The sequence below is a fragment of the Balaenoptera acutorostrata genome, chromosome 2 (assembly GCF_949987535.1).
Source record: "Balaenoptera acutorostrata chromosome 2, mBalAcu1.1, whole genome shotgun sequence".
NCBI classification, from domain to species: domain Eukaryota; kingdom Metazoa; phylum Chordata; class Mammalia; order Artiodactyla; family Balaenopteridae; genus Balaenoptera; species Balaenoptera acutorostrata.
Window position 1 is genome coordinate 134,363,191 of NC_080065.1, and position 17,078 is coordinate 134,380,268.

At 35.5% G+C, this 17,078-nt stretch overlaps 1 protein-coding gene across 7 annotated transcripts in view; it reads right to left on the reverse strand.

The window, feature by feature from the left end:
* Positions 1-17,078, reverse strand: part of CSNK1A1 (casein kinase 1 alpha 1) — a 48,077-nt gene that overhangs the window by 10,877 nt on the left and 20,122 nt on the right. For 5 of the 7 annotated variants that reach the window (XR_451580.3, XM_007188679.3, XM_007188677.3 and 2 more), the window contains exons 3-8: positions 14,928-15,054; positions 11,475-11,573; positions 8,971-9,054; positions 4,925-5,064; positions 3,667-3,745; positions 2,612-2,686 (exon numbers count right to left, since the gene is read on the reverse strand). Coding sequence is in view for 5 of the 7 variants with exons in the window: in XM_007188679.3 (XP_007188741.1) it covers positions 2,612-2,686; positions 3,667-3,745; positions 4,925-5,064; positions 8,971-9,054; positions 11,475-11,573; positions 14,928-15,054 (604 nt within the window). In the remaining 2 variants the exon portion in view is untranslated. The remainder of the gene's footprint in view (positions 1-2,611; positions 2,687-3,666; positions 3,746-4,924; positions 5,065-8,970; positions 9,055-11,474; positions 11,574-14,927; positions 15,055-17,078) is intronic. The other 2 variants (XR_451581.3, XM_007188680.3) reach the window with 1 other exon arrangement.

Sequence of the window (17,078 nt, forward strand, 5' to 3'; positions counted from 1 at the left end):
TATATATCCACAACATTTATTTTTTACTGATTACAGTGATGGAAACAAATTTAATTTTTACAAAGTACTTTTTTTTAAATTTATTTTATCTATTTTATTTTTGGCTGCGTTGGGTCTTTGTTGCTGTGTGCAGGCTCTTCTCTGGTTCCAGTGAGTGGGGGCTACTCTTTGTTGCGATGCGAGGTCTTCTCATTGCAGTGGCTTCTCGTTGCAGAGCACCGGCTCTACGCGCGTGGGCTTCAGTAGCTGTGGCACGGGGGCTCAGTAGTTGTGGCTTGCGGGCTCTAGAGCGCAGGCTCAGTAGCTCGGTAGTTGTGGCGCATGGGCTTAGTTACTCCATGGCATGTGGGATCTTCCCGGACCAGGGCTCAAACCCATGTCCCCTGCACTGGCAGGCAGATTCTTAACCACTGCGCCACCAGGGAAGCCCTTATAAAGTACTCTTATGCTATTTTCTTTTCCGGTGGACAGTTAAAAATACATAATAAACATATTGTACATTTTAATTTTTAAAAAACTCTCAACAGGACTTTTCAACTTTTAATATACATTCACAGTCTGTATTAATAGTATTCTGCATTTATCAAATGAACTTACTTTTACAAAAGAAAACTACCAACATGATAAGCATTTCATATGTAAAGTATGAACTGTCGCTAGACCATGCCGCTGGACCATAAGACTGAAAACAATCTCACTACTTTATAGTAATACCTAATACTTCGGTGTTCATTGCACCCTGAATCAATTATATGTGTCTAATCCAGAAAGACAAATGTAGTTCACAATTTCCAGATCAAAATTAAGATGCAGCACACAAGCAGAGAATGTACTAAATCCTCCCGTTCTCTTCCTGTAAAAATGGCTGGGCTTCCCTGGTGGCGCAGTGGTTGAGAATCTGCCTGCTAATGCAGGGGACACGGGTTCGAGCCCTGGTCTGGGAAGATCCCACATGCCACGGAGCAGCTGGGCCCATGAGCCACAATTGCTGAGCCTGCGCGTCTGGAGCCTGTGCCCCGTGACGGGAGGGGCCGCGATAGAGAAAGGCCCGCGCACCGCGATAGAGAAAGGCCCGCGCACCGCGATGAAGAGCGGTCCCCGCACCGCGATGAAGAGTGGCCCCCGCTTGCCGCAACTGGAGAAAGCCCTCGCACGAACCGAAGACCCAACACAGCCAAAAATAAATAAATAAATAAATAAATAAATAAATAAGAAAATCCTTTAAAAAAAAAAAAAAAAAAAGAGTTACTTTAAAAAAAAAAAAAAAAAAGGCTGACTTTTATAAGTCAAATGAAACTTTGTAAGTAAGTACTGTATGGAAAATATGATGTTTTGCTTCCTAAAGTATAAGACTTTAAAGTTATTTGGGTAAACTATAACATATGAATATTTTATTCATTAACCTAAAATGTATTTCATAATTTAAAACAAATCCCCAAAGAGTCTCAGAAAAGATCATAATTTCCCAACCCATCCCCTCTGTTTCTGTAGATATGCAGAAAAAGAGAAAGCAAATTTGTGGATGGGGAGACTCATAAAGACATCACCATTTACTCCCTTCCAAAGTACTATTTGAACTCATGCTGATTTCTCCCTTCTACCACCCAAATATGTAATTATATATTGTTTTCTAATTATTTCAGGTATGCAACTGTCACAAAGATGACCATGTGGTCTTCTTTCTATGGAAGAGACATCATGACACAAGTATCTTTCCACTCTCAACTCACGAGCCTCTCTTCAAAGTCTGAGATTTCAGAGAAATGAGCCAGATTCAAACTGCCACCCATACTGTTGGACACTTCCTATTTCTGGATTGTTCTAATCTGCTTGCCTTTGTTTCCCTAATTCCTTGATGTGCCAATTGTGGATATCCTTTCTTCTCTGGCACCAGTTTAAGAATAAGGGGAATATTTCTTAACTTAATTTTCTCATAAATTGGTTTTGAGGTTTGGAATTGAGGTTCTATTAGAAAAGTTTACCTCCTTCTTATTTTTCCTCCAATTTAAAACAGATCATAGGGCCTAAACCAGAAACATAAAACAATTATTTTAAAATGACTCATATGTTCAGGTCATTCCTTTTTAAATTTTTTTGGCTGTGTTGGGTCTTCGTTGCTGCGCGCCGGCTTTTCTCTCATTGCGGTGAGCGGGGGCCACTCTTCGTTGTGGTGCGTGGGATTCTCCTTGAGGTGGCTTCTCTTGTTGGGGTGCACGGGCTTCAGTAGTTGCAGCGTGTGGGCTCAGTACTTGTGGCACGTGGACTCCAGTAGTTGCGGCACACAGGCCCTAGAGCGCATGGGCTTCAGCAGTTGTGGCGTGTGGGCTCAGCAGTTGTGGCGTGCGGGCTTAGTTGCTCTGCAGCACATGGGATCTTCCCGGACGAGGGATCGAACCCGTGTCCCCTGCACTGGCAGGTGGATTCTTAACCACTGCGCCACTAGGGAAGTTCTCAAGTCATTCATAAAGATACCAAGAATCAACCAAAGTAAATTTAAAACAGTAAATAGCTACTCAATAGGATGCTTAAGTTCTGAGGCTGGAAAAGAAAATGTTCCTTTTTGTTCCTGGATCATTTATATTAAAAAAAAAAAATCATCATGTACACTTACCTTACATAAAACTTCAACAGGTGTGGACATCTTCTTTTCACTAATTTTTTCATACTTTTGCTTCTTTGTTGCAGCCTGTGGAAAATAAGAATCAAACCACACAGATATACTCAATGTTATGAGAAGAATCTTACTAGTTTAACATACTACACATAAAAGGAAACTTGAGATTCAAGAGAAATCATAGCCTAGAATAAAAAAGAAATCAAAGTATAATACATGTAATCTCCTTTTCCTAAACTGTTAACTTTTCACATGACTTTCTGCTTCAAGAATGTTTTTAGTTATTAGTAAAGGGTGAGTTTAACAGGAATATGATTTAAGTAAAAATAGGTGGAGTCAAATTTGAAATGAGATTTCTGAACCCATATTCAACAAGGGCAAAATAAGCCGATCAATATACCAAACACATGTGCCTGCCCATCATTTAGTGACATTAATAACGTGTTATTTTTCCAGTGTAAAAATATTCACATTGGATAAAGCTACCCACACATTAAGCAATTTGTCAAGCTCATAGATGCTCAATAAATATAGGGACCATTTACCTTTCAAGGACCAATAAAGCATCTAAACAGCCATTAAATTCTTGGACACAGTAATTTATCATTACCATACAAATACAAAAGTAATGGTAAAACTCCTAATTAATGGAAACAAGTAAAATGTTAGGACAATTAAATAATATAGCTAGTATTACTGGATAAACTAGTTCTACCATACATAAAAGTACACATTTTCAACATAATGGCAACACATCAAAATGAGAAAGTCTCCACCTCTCTTAGCCCATGTCAAGTTCCTTCCAGGTAAAGCTACTGGTTACCAATGGGTACCTGCTAATTGTCCCAAAGGAAACTGTTCCTCAAGTGTGACTGTGAGAGTCTATTAACCTAATTATTACAGAAACTATCAGATTTTATTTTACCAATAAAAGGTAAAAATAAAGTCATTCACTCTCAGAAAACCTCATACTTGAAAGGGACCTTAAAGATCATCTCCAATGCGTATTTGTATTCTTAAAACAAAAAGCTGGTGATATGAGTCTGGTTTACCTTTAGTCCTTGCCATGGCAGGCTGGTTCTATTAAAATACATCAAAACATATCCTAATGATTCCATGTCATCTCGGCGACTAGAAAAGAAAATGTAAATTTAAAGGCTGGAATTATTGTGAAGAACATGTGAAAGAAAGCCAGGTACACAAGAAAAAATGTTTCCAAGCAAGGAGAGAAACTAATTTGGTATCTTGTGCAAGAAGTTAGTTAAGGTAATTTTAAAAAAAAGTTCCTAATGGGTTACTTCTAAACAAAATTTCCTCACAGAATCCAAAATTATAAAATCCAACACGATCCTGCAACTTAACTTTTAAAGAGCAAAATGAATTTAGCTAAATAACTTTCTAAATGAGGTTAATGAAGATGGAAGAACCATCTAGCAGGACATAAGTTTTGCAGAAGCTCACAAAGATTATTTAGGGATAACGCTGAAAAAGTTAACAACTTAAAGCTAATTAAACATCTATATGAATATATAACACATACATACATATATATACACACTTACACGCATATTCAGACAGATACATGTATTTAAGGACTGGTAATGGCCTACAGAAGATGTGAAACTATAGTTTAACCAAGGGTACTCAGATATTCATGGCTATTCCCTAAGCTTAAAAACTCATTCTCATGAAGTTCCCTAACCTGGAAGCATATCATATCTACGCTTATTTTAAGGAGCAAAAAGAAAAATGATTGACAAAAGATGAAAGTAGATGAAAAACTAGAATTCAAGTCAGAAAATAGAAAGACCACAGAAATTAGGACAATGTTTAAACTAAATCCTATTCATTTATGTAGGGGTGGAAGAGTAGAACAGGGGATGGTCCACCAACCACATTTTGGTTTATTAGGAATCAGATAACATTTTCCTTGTAAAAATAACCAATACATTCTTCCCCTAAACTCAACTTGCATCACTAACATATAAAAAGCCCAAGATCAGTATTAAGAAAAAAAGTATTGTCTTTATAGCTGCAAAAAGAAACATAAAGTTGGATTTATGCTTCTAATTTCCATCATGCAATATTTTCTCCTCAAAAGACAAGCTTCAACAAAGAAAACAAAAAGGCCTCATTTAATCGGCTTCTCTGCACTGTCCAAAGCAGCAGGTAAAAGGATTAATAAGTGTCTTTCAAATTTTCAGCCAAGAAACATCTTTAGATATTGTAAGAAACTAATTAAAATATTTAAAAAACCCATCAATGGCTTTTGCTATGGATTTGATAAACAAATTCAATTTTCAAACTCACCTCTGTTCAATACCAAGATGTGCATTGATGCTAGCATATCGAGCAGTGCCAGTGAGATTTTTATCTTCTCTATATGGTATGTGTTGCCTTGTCCTGTTGTCTCTGTACTTTTTGGCCAAACCAAAATCAATAAGGAATAACTTTAAAAGAAAATAAAGAGACATTAGGTTTCCAATCTTGTTCAGTTAAACTGCTTCTCATTAAATGGCATCTATTCTATTTTGTTCAATTATATTAAAATAAAGCATCATAAACAGAACAGATAATGAACAAACTTAACACTCCAATAAGCTTTTATTAGTCCTCATCAATAAATCAAGTTAAAAAAATACAGTTAAGTCAAGTGGTTGATCCCTGTCAGCTGAACAAGTTCATAGGCCCAGTTCATTACACATTCAGGAGCCTGTCTTTGGAACCTCTAACATAGTGGAGAAATGTATACATGCTCAATAGCAGAGTTGCTGACAAGTGTGCTGTATGCCATAATGAAGCCTGACATCCTGTTACACTGGTAAACAAGCATGGGGTTTTAAAAAACTAGACATAAGCTATCTGGAACTCTTCCATTCTACAAAGGCCACTCTTTAGTATGCCAACAGAATGCTCATTATCTAAAATAAGACAACTCTGAAAGTTGTATATTGACAACAAAACCAAGATTTTTATTTATAATAAATAAGCATTTTAAAACAAGCACGCATTTCATTTTATTTCCAACTGACATTTACGCATGTGAGCAGCTTAAGCTTCTGGAAAATATAACAAGTTGATCTAAAGTCTTAAAAAGCACTTAAGTATTTATTTATTTAAATAAAGGTGGCTTACAATCAGCAGTTTAAATGAGCTAACCGGAAACCAAGTAGTATTTTAGAACAAAATAATGTTTAGTGCTGTTTCATTTATATGGTACACAGGGCGTAAGATACTCATTTATAATGTAGCTAATTTTTAAAATTAATTCAGGTTTACTCTCCATGATTAAAACTTTTATACGAAGAAAAAAAACATAAGTATTTTGGGGGGAAAAACCCAAAGTATGTTCATATTTACCTACCTTCTAAATCAAAATAATCTTAACTTAAAATTTTATTTAGCCTTTATCATAAAATCACTTATCAAAAGTTATGTCTACAAAGTTTATCAAGCAAAGCAGGTCTATGTGCTCTTATACTATGTAGCCCTACACTATTCTTTTCTAGTTACACCTAAATTTTGTAGTTTTTCTTCCCATTAGGCTGACATTAGGTTCCTTCTGCAGTTTACAGTCTGTGATGTACTGGGAAACATGACCACCTAGCCTGTTGGGGTTTGTGTCAAAAAATAACTAAAGCAAGTTACTGATTTAAGTGAAAAAGATATGACCAAGTGCTTCTTTTAGGAGGATGAAAAATGCCTATTTCAGGCAGGCACTACAACCTAGCCTTAGTTATACACTGGATGGGAAAGACTGAGGTTTGAGCTTCTGTAACCATGTTGACAATGAAACACTTATTTTCACCTGGTCTACTACAAAGAATGAAGATTAAATTTTCAGTAAAATGTAACTGGATAATGAAAGCTCTTTAGTATGATTAAACTCACTTCTTGAACAACTGAGTTATTATAAAATAGGGACAGGAAAGTTAATGTTATAAAACACTAAGAGAAATAAAGCTCATACTCTAAGTTTCTTTCAATATGAAAATTGGCTCAGTACTCAAATATTAAAATGAGCAAAATATACTTATGTTAAGCAAAACAAAAATTATGACTTAAGTTCTACAGATTCACACTGAAAAGAAAACAAAGGAAAAACAAACATAAAGGGACATCCAGCTTCATGGCATTTAAAAACTCTCCCAAAGAATTATGTGGATTATGAATAAAAAGTGATAAGGACATAAACTTTCTTCTAAGGATTATTTTCTGAGATTGCTTCCTTTAGTACTCCAAATGGAGGCGAAAACAGGAACAACTCTGACATGGTTATGTCTGATAGTTACATTCATGTCTAGATTCAACAGCTCCATTTGCAACTCAATAACCACTTTCTCACAACTAAAAGACTGCTTTATTAAAAACTCAGTGTTCACTAGAGTTCTTTCCTTCTACAATTCTAAAGGACAAAAACCTAACTTATTAAGAAAACAAAAATGGACAAACACTATCTTCTTAAGTATCTCAATCTTCAATATCAAAGCAAAAAAATTTTTAATTTTCTCCTATAAAAACTGAAAATGAGTCAGGAAAAGTAATGTCACTGATAAACAAAGGTATCCCATTTTAAGAGCAAACAACTGAAAACTACTTAAAATTAAAAAATTTTAAATCTCTTGATAGTTCATTACCTTCTGGTACCTATCATGCTTCTTTAGTTGCTCTCTATGCACTGAATTCAAAACGAGTAAAAACATATATAATGGGAAATATTTACATGAAACCATGTCATACCAAGGATACAACCCAACAGCCGCAGATATGTAAAGGTAAAACCAAACAAGGAAAAGTCAGTATTCGACGTCATAAAATAATGTGTTTTTATAGGTCTGCATATGCAAAGAGACGTTTAAACTCTTCGGTTGTCAAGCTGCTTTCTGTGGATTTTAATTACATGTTCTAAGTAAAATTTGTGGCTGTTTTAAAGAATGCAGCATATTTTTCAAAGGAATGTGGAAATGAGTTAATGTTGGGTATGCTGGGATAACTCCATTCAGCAGACGTGCATTTTCTTCAGAAACGCTACTGCCAATTTTAGTTTTTGGTATTACAACAGTTTTTCTCCTAACCAGGAGTCACATTTTCCTGCCCTTCAGAAAATTCACAAGATTACTTTTCCTTATAACCCAGAACACCTATTATTAAATAATTATGTTATAAAATATAAGTAAAATGTGTGAATGTATATGAGTAAGTAAAAATAGGGCAGTAAAGTTGCCTTACAACGTACCTAATTACCCACCATCCCCCCTCTCTGCCCAACCAAGACCTAGTTACCATAGTTGGTATTTCTTTGTGCATAAAAATAAAATTGAATTCCTGAAACCTTTTTAACAGTGGGAGAACATAGTTCCTGAAATAATGCTGGGCAGTATGGAAAAGGATTAAATGATTACCCAGATGATACTTGTGGTTTAATAACGGAACTACAAAGTATGCTCACATTATCAAATGCAACTTTTTTCCTTTTCTGATTACTTATGTCAATACTTACTTCTCAGTGTATACTAAATTGATAAAGATTCGTTCATTCAGGAGCTTCAAAGATTAAGTACCTAAATGGTGTGATTTTTTAAAATTATTTTCCCTTGTTTATCTGAAAATTCATACAGTAATAAAGCTATCTAACTTCTACAAAAGTAAATATGAAGAGTTCTGCTTACATTTAAAAAATATTTGGAAAGTTATTGGAGTGTTTAGCCTGCTAAACACTAAATCATCAGGTTATGCATCTGTTTATCTTACTTATGTGTCACTGATGGTAACTGATAAGTGCTTCAGTTATCGTTATGTTGTTAGAATACAGTATATTCTAGTCCCAGAGCATATAATGCTCTTTAAGCATTTTATGCCACTTGTTTGAAGCTGAGAGAATTCTTATATTGAGGTAATCAATTCTAGAAAAACTAGATCTGAAATCTGATCTACACTTACCTAAAGTACGCTAGGGAAGGGGAAGAGAGTTGATGCAGAATATCATCATTCAGCAGTAATGCAACTCCAAATTATTTTTAAAAATTGAACAGTCTATCTCAAGTTTACCATTAGGTAAAGAATTTCAATGGTAGACCAACACATTTCCTCATGTGCATGTTCGAGATCTAAACATAATCCTGTTTTCATTTAGGTTTTCTCTAAATTTTACAAACTTTAAGCAAAAGCCACAAAGAAACATCTTAGTAATGTTATATGTTTGCCAAGTATGTCTGAATAATGCCAACGTAAGAGGTGCTTGAGCAAGATCTACATTCTCCAGAATTAAAACAAAACAAAAATAATCAAAATAAAACAATAAGAAAGAAAAGCACATGAATTTGGGATTGAGGTTGGAATAGGAGACAGTTTCAGACCTGGTTTAATCCTGAGAAAGATGGGTCCTGAGAAGTACTAACAGTCATGCTTCTTTTCCTCTTCCCCACTGGAGATTCTAAACACTAAACAGACAATAGAGGGTGGCAGTGCATCAAACAGTATTGCTTACATTGCAACAATGGCCGGCGCAGACAGGCAACACCGAGGCATTAGAGAAAGAACAGGGTAGCCAAATGCCATCCTTCTTCCACCAAGCACTGTAGCTTCTCAGTTTTCCAAATAAGAATCACATGCTTAAGAACATTTGAATTCTGGAAAATACTCAGGTTTTTAATGCCACTATATTGTGTCACTGCCTGAAACAGGGATAGCAATGGTGACATTTGGCTCTTTAATTTATTAATAAAAAAGGGGGGAATTTGGATCTGCAATCTTTGGTACCACAATCTGCCCTTCCCCTAAAAAAGATTGTACAGGGGAAAAAAATCTTCAGTAAGGAAGAGGTAGAAGGCATTTAGTCACCTTAAAATTTATTTTCGTAAGCATGCAGGGCTGATTACTGGAAGAGATGAGCAAATTCACTACGATTGGAGTGACTACTCCTAAATATCAAATTCAGAACAATTTTCCAAATAAGAAATTTGACTTTAAAAATCAACCTCAAAAGCGCCCCCCACCCCACCAACTCTTTACCCACAAATAGAAAACTACTGGAACAAGCTGACCAAAGAATCCAGTCTCATACAACTGGCATATTTCAAACTACAATACAGAAAACACTAAAAACCAACTACATAAACAAAACACTAATCTAAAATGTTCAAGAACAACATTTAGAATTTGAATCTTAGGTAAAACACTGCACTTCTAACCCTAGGGTCTCTCTGAATCTGTTTAACAGCAAAGAAGCTTCACAATATTCTTTTTAATATCTCTAAAAGAGGATACAAGATTCTAAAAAGGTTAACGTATCACTGGTCAATTTGGATTTCCTAACACAACTATGTGATTAATAAACTATTTTAAAGGGGGGAAAAAAGCAAAGAGGTATTATCTAGGCCATCATTAAATTTAAGACAAAAACCATGTACTGCAATGTCAACATGCAGAACATGGATCTCATGAGGATAATGGGTCTTTAGCAGGAAGAAAATGGCAAGAAAAGGGCTGGGAAATGGTCAAAAGATTAGGGTCATACTGACAAAACTGCCCCCCAAAATTAAGACTAGTAATTTTTCAATTAAATTACCAGGTTTTATAGTAACAATTAAGAACCTGGATGCTTCAAAGAGAGAAGCCACATAACATTAAAAAAAAAAAAAAAAGATGCAATTGGGAATGGCAAGAAAGGTTGTATGTAGATTTAAATACCTTCTATTATTTAAAGCTCAGCTTTCAACAAAAAAATTTAAATTCCTAAAACTTGGTCAGACCAACATTAATGTCTCACGCATTAACAAATAACACCAGTTCTAATGGTAATGGCTCCAAGTTGGCATTCATACAGGCAAACAAAGGTAAACATTTATAGCTAGACCTAAAAACACCAAACATTCCCTAATGGTTTAATAAAACAAATGGGAATGTTCCTTCCAAAAACAAAACAAAACAAAAAACACAAAAAACAAAAAACCCCCAAGTTGTCCTGAAGTTGAGAATTTCTATGAGATCATCAGATCATAACATGCTTAGTGCATTGCCAATGCTGCCTGTCTGCCCGAGCTCAACATTGAATTAATAAATAAAAGCAATTCACTCAGTAAAACTAATCATTGCAGAAAAAATTCAACACAATTAGTTTTTAACTGCAATCATGCGTCACTAGCTAAAACCCAATCACCCCATAAGTTCAACCATTCTGCAGCCCCCAATGAACACTAATTTCATTGTATGTATGTTCATTTCACTTGTCTACACTTTCCTTTGAAAAGGAGAGAAGAGGGGTGGAGACCCCACCCAACTTGGCACCCAAATAAGAAACTGTCAACTACTTTTGAAGCAGGCCCAAAAGTTATCCTTTTGAATACACAAACCCAAGGACTGAAGAATTCTCATTATCAACCATGCTTAGTCAGCAAATGTTAACGCCATGGTGACAGATGGGTCAGTGGTTCCCACGCTGGCACAAGCACATATATTACAAAAACCCACACTTCAGAGACAAAGGTTAAAATCTGATTTTTAGCATTCAGGAAGAAAAGTACATGGGGTTTTGTTTGTTTTTTGTTTGCTAGCTATTCGAATGAATGAAAAATAGATACAACTGTTCAATAGTTAAATAATATAGATGATTACATTTCACTATAAAGCCCTTGGAATTTTATATTTCCATATAAATAACTAACCTTGGTTGGGTAAGTTGGAGAGAATTTATTTCAAGTTATTAAGTTAATAGATTATCCTTCTAGTACAATCTTTTAAAGCAATTATCAATAGCAAATTCAACTTACTATGACTCTTAATTTAAAGACTGAAAGTTCACCAAAGCAATTCTTGAAGTTTTTTACTCTTTGTTCCTTCATGCAAAGAACATGTGACTAACCTTATTACAGTGACGCCCAATACCCATTAAGAAGTTATCTGGTTTAATGTCTCTGTGTATAAAATTCTTTGTATGCACATATTCAATTCTACTGATCATCTGGAAAAAAGGGGAGGAGGAGAGAAAATTAAGTGATTTGTATTAAGTGACAAAAGAAAACATTATTTCTGAATTACTTCAATATGTCAATTATTTTTCAAGATCACAAGTATACTTTATTAACTTTATTTAGAGTTCACAAAGACAGTGCTAGTCAAAATTAAAAAGAAAGGGCAACCAGGCACTGCATTTACCTCTAGACTGATGGATATATAAGCATAAACCAGAAGTGTTCTTTAGGCTTATTCTTTCAATATTAATGATTATAAACATGATAGTAGCAAAACATGACCTGACAGCAAAAAATGGTTTTTAAATTACAAAAGTAATACATTTAGAATTGTTTCAGTTGTTGTAATAAATTATATAAAGTAAAAGCCAATCCTATGCCCCCTGACGTACCTATATAAAAACAGCCTGCTACTGCCCAGATCTATTTCCATGCTCTTATATACGTACACACATAAACTCACATGTGCTTGGGAGTAAGGGGTGCTGACCAATTGACATTGTAGTTATAAGTTGTTGTTATTGCTTTAAATTGAAATAGAAGCAGTCCACTCACTTTATTCTTGTTCACTTGTTTTTAACTAATTATAACTCAAACATTCCTGGAAGTTGGTACCATACAATTTAAGCATGTAACTTTTTATACAAATGGGGACATACACACGCTGGGTTTCCTTTCTTGCAAGCTTTTTGGACTCTCCTATGATTTTTCTCCATACTTCTATGATCATATTCCAAAACTGAATAATAAACATGCCATTCTAACAAGCTTTTCTTAATTTCTTGGAAATTCTGCCTCGTCAAGTGGTATGGTCTTAGCATTCTTTTTTTTTAAATTTATTTATTTATTTATTTATTTATTTATGGCTGTGCTGAGTCTTCGTTTCTGTGCGAGGGCTTTCTCTAGTTGCAGCAAGTGGGGGCCACTATTCATCGCGATGCGCGGGCCTCTCACTATCGCGGCCTCTCTTGTTGCGGAGCACAGGCTCCAGACACGCAGGCTCAGTAATTGTGGCTCACGGGCCCAGTTGCTCCGCGGCATGTGGGATCCTCCCAGACCAGGGCTCGAACCCGTGTCCCCTGCATTGGCAGGCAGACTCCCAACCACTGCGCCACCAGGGAAGCCCTTAGCATTCTTTTTAATGGCTATAAATATTCTATGGCACAGATGGAAGTACTCCCCAATTATCCCCTAACTCACGGTATTCCCATTATTTCCAATATTCTCCCACCATAAACAATAATGCTATTAATAATACTTAAATATATCCTTACTTACTAGTGCTTTTATTTCTATGGGTTATAAATCCCATACTATTACAGCAGAGTTGCTGGGCTGAAAGGTACGTATTTTTTTCATTTTGATAGGTGCCATCAGACTGCCCTTCAAAATAGCCTATAACAACTCATTTTTTTCAGCAGTAGTGTTCTTTTTCCCACTAGCAAAGTTATTTCAGTTCTTTCTAAATTTTGCCAATTTGACAGGTACTGACCTCGCTTATATCCCTAACAGTTTGGAAACCTGCTCATTTTTACCGACCTTTTGGATTTAGTACTATTCTATGAACTGACAATCTATACTCGTCCAGTATTCTTTTGACTTGTTCTTTTCTTGCCAATTTTTAAGAATTCTTTGCATACAACAGACAATCTTTTATCAGTCATTTGTTATGTAAATAGATTTAAATTTTGAAAAATTTGTCTTTTAACTCTCTCTGGCATCTCTTCTATAATAGTTTTAATTTCCAAATTATCAACTATGTCTACCTTTTCTGTAAAATACTTACAAGTTGTATTTGAAAGTGTTTTCCATGTGCAAAGGCTGCCAACATTATCTTTCTAACCATATGTTCTTGCTCTTCTAGTAGTATATGTCAGGATTCTATTTTTTACTTGGCCTCATTTTCTCTAGAGCTTTTATCACCATGGATATACAGATTCTAAATCTTACTCCTCTACCTTGGCAAATGTCTTTTGAAGCCAAATTGTAATCTCTGGCTTAAACTATTCATACTCTCAAGGAAGTAGATGTATACAATGTTCAAATAGCATCTTTAGGTACAGCAGCAACTCATATATTAAAGAAGTAAAACAAAACCGCTGGCTCACTTATGTACATATTTGTCCTAGCTAAGTAATACCCATAATTAAACTATGAGTATTAACTCACAGGGGAAAGGTGGGGCAAAAGACAAATTAATAGCACAAACTATAGACTACTTCAAGTGTTGCCTGTCATCTACAGAGCAAGACTCAGCTGTTTCCTTCTTAAACAAATGCTTTCCTGCAACCCCCTTTCCTAAATTACATTCTTTCTCTGATGTTACTAGTGTATCCAATATATAGACTTCTATGACAGAACCCTTCCATTTTTCTCCACTAAACTCTATGCTCCTAATGGGAAGAGACTAGTTCTTATTCTTCTTTGTACATCCCAGTGTTAAGTACAATGGCAGGCCCTGAATAAATGTTCACTGTATGAATGCCTATGTGTTACTGAGCCTACAGAATACAAACTCTTTTATTAAGATTCATTCACATGTCATATTAAGAGGTTTTAATCATAAATTCCTTGACATTTACCTATTATCGTTGACCATATTATCTGTTTCCTCAAGGCTTGTTTCTGACCCTATTATTCCCCATCTTAAAATTCTTTAAAACTAATTTTCTTTTTTATTTCCTTTAGTTCAAAAAAATCTAATCTTTGGCTTTAAAACAATTTCATCTAATCTCCAGCCAATGAATAAATCTAATTCATGACATAAAAATTTCCCTGGTTTTGTTTAACTATTACCAATGGCCAAGAATCCTTTACTTCAAGAGCATCTACCTGGTCAAAAATTATTCCTTAAATTACTTCAGTACCTTATTTTCCTCAAAAATACACCTTTCATAAGGATTCAACACATAATACATAGCATTCAATTTGCTTAATTTAAACAAAATTTCAATATATACATATTTATCTACATTTATATACACACATACACTCCAAATCCTTTCTTCAAACAAAATCTTATAAGGAAACCTGCTATATTCAACACTAAAACAAATACACTCTATCTGATGGGAGCAGCTTGAAAACTCCTAGTCTACAGGTGAGTAATAAACTAGTATAATCCGTTTTTGTCCTATACCCATGAGAAAACATCTATCTACAAGTCATATTAGAGTAATACACTTGAATGACTATACCTTACTATGGATCTTTTTTTGCTGATCCAAACGTTAAACGTGACACACAGGACTATAATACTCTGGTTTACACACATTTAAATTATAGTTAAGTAGTTGTAAACAGTAGTATTTCTTAGTTTTTATTCTCATAAAAGTTTCACATACCTGGTCAGCTAACATAAGTACAGTTTTCATTGTGAACCTTCTTGAACAGAAATTGAAGAGGTCTTCAAGGCTGGGTCCAAGAAGATCCATGACTAGCACATTGTAGTCTTTTTCCTGACCATACCACCTAATAAAATGAAAGGGGGAAAAGGGAGGGCATTATAAAAAGCTGATTACCACTTAACATCACCAAGTTTTAAAAAATTTGAATAAGATAGTTTTTCCTCTCTGGTTAGGTTTTATTTAGGGTTAAGTTTTCCGCTATTCAGCTGATGAACTCACTGACTGACTACATTGCCCAACACAAGGTAAAGAGATTTTTTCCTGTCAAGCAACCCATTGTCCAATTAAGTCAGTACTTGTGTGGCAGCCTTAACATTCCTCTTAACCAGGGCAGCTGAATTCTATATCCATCCACCACTGATTCCTGAGACCATGGGCAAGTTTCTTTCTTTTTTTTTTTTTTTTCATGGGCAAGTTTCTTAACCTCACCTGGTCTTACTTTTTAACTGAAGAAATGAAGGAGATTCTACTAGTCATTCCAAAATGTTTCAGAAAGCAAAGATCCCTTTTACTATAACTCATGTTCCATCTCCTACCAAGTTGTATTAATAAGGAGTCACATTTTTGTTTAGTTCCTGATCACAGAAAACAATCATATTACCACAAAGATGACATTTGCTTTTTACTGGAAGAATCATGCTTTAATTATCTGTTGCTGTATTACTGTGGATATACAATTTGTCCCCAATAACTCTAGGAATATCAACTGCTAATTTCAGAGACTACAAGAACTGGAAATCACTGCAATAAATGATTTCAAGTTTCTATATGCCTGTAAGTCTGGTAAGGGTAATTTCCTGAAAATAAGCACTACCATTTTTATTTCAAACTTATCTAGATTATGAATTTTGCTTGGGGGACATCCCTGGAGGTCCAGTGGTTGGTTGGGACTCCGTGCTTCCACTGCAGGGGGCACGGGTTCAATCGCTGGTCAGGGAACTAAGATCTTTTATGCCGTGTGGCACAGCCCCCCACCCCCCAAAAAAAGAAAAAAAAAGGCATTTTGCCATTATTTAAAATGTTAAAAAAAAAAACAAAACAGGAAGTTATTTTAAACCTAGACTGGAGTGATTTCTTTGTTAACTTTAATAAAAAATGATACCTGGATTTACCATTTGAGAAGTTTATGTGTTTTAAAAATATTCATAACAGGGAAAAAAGGCTTAAAAAAATCTGTGTCAAAGGCATTGATGAGTATCAGTTTAGTGGAAAACTGTTCAGTGTTTTTGGTTTGTTTTATAATTTTTTATTTATTTATTTATTTTTGGCTGCGTTGGGTCTTCACTGCTGCACGTGGGCTTTCTCTAGTTGCAGCGAGCGGGGGCTACACTTCATTGTGGTGTGCGGGCTTCTCGTTGCGGTGGCTGCTCTTGTTGCAGAGCACGGGCTCTAGGCGCACGGGCTTCAGTAGTTGCGGCTCGCGGGCTCTAGAGCGCAGGCTCAGTAGTTGTGGCACACGGGCTTAGTTGCTCCGCAGCATGTGGGATCTTCCTGGAGCAGGGATCGAACCCATGTCGCCTTCATTGGCAGGCGGATCCTTAACCACTGCGCCACCAAGGAAGTCCCCTGTTTAGTGTTTTTAGTGCTATTTCTTTTTTAAAATTTTGCTCTAATATGTTATTTTGTTATAAAAGAAAATTAAGACTGAAACTAGAGAATGGGGATTTAGTATCTTAATAACTGTATTTTTCTAGAAAATGCAAAACCAGCTACTTAAGCATGGTCTCATATTCAGATCCAATGAATACGCTCCCTACAATCTTAATGTAAAAGATCTTAAGGTGACTAGGCTTAAAAAGCTCACATTCCTTCCTACGCTTTTGCTTCAGCTGTTCCCGAGGACTACTACTTCGCACACATGATACACGAATAACTACCATCGAACACACAAAGGAATTCATTTTCACATGTCTTTGCAGAAAAAGGTAGCCTGATGGGGAAAGTTTCTGCTTAACCTTATAGAGATTGTGCCGACTAGCCTAAGAAAAGCAACAGATGTACCAATCTGCTAATGGCAGAGTTGATCTGTCCTTATTGAATCTAAAACTATGTTCAAAGCTGCTGCAATTATCCCTTTTCAATCCTTTA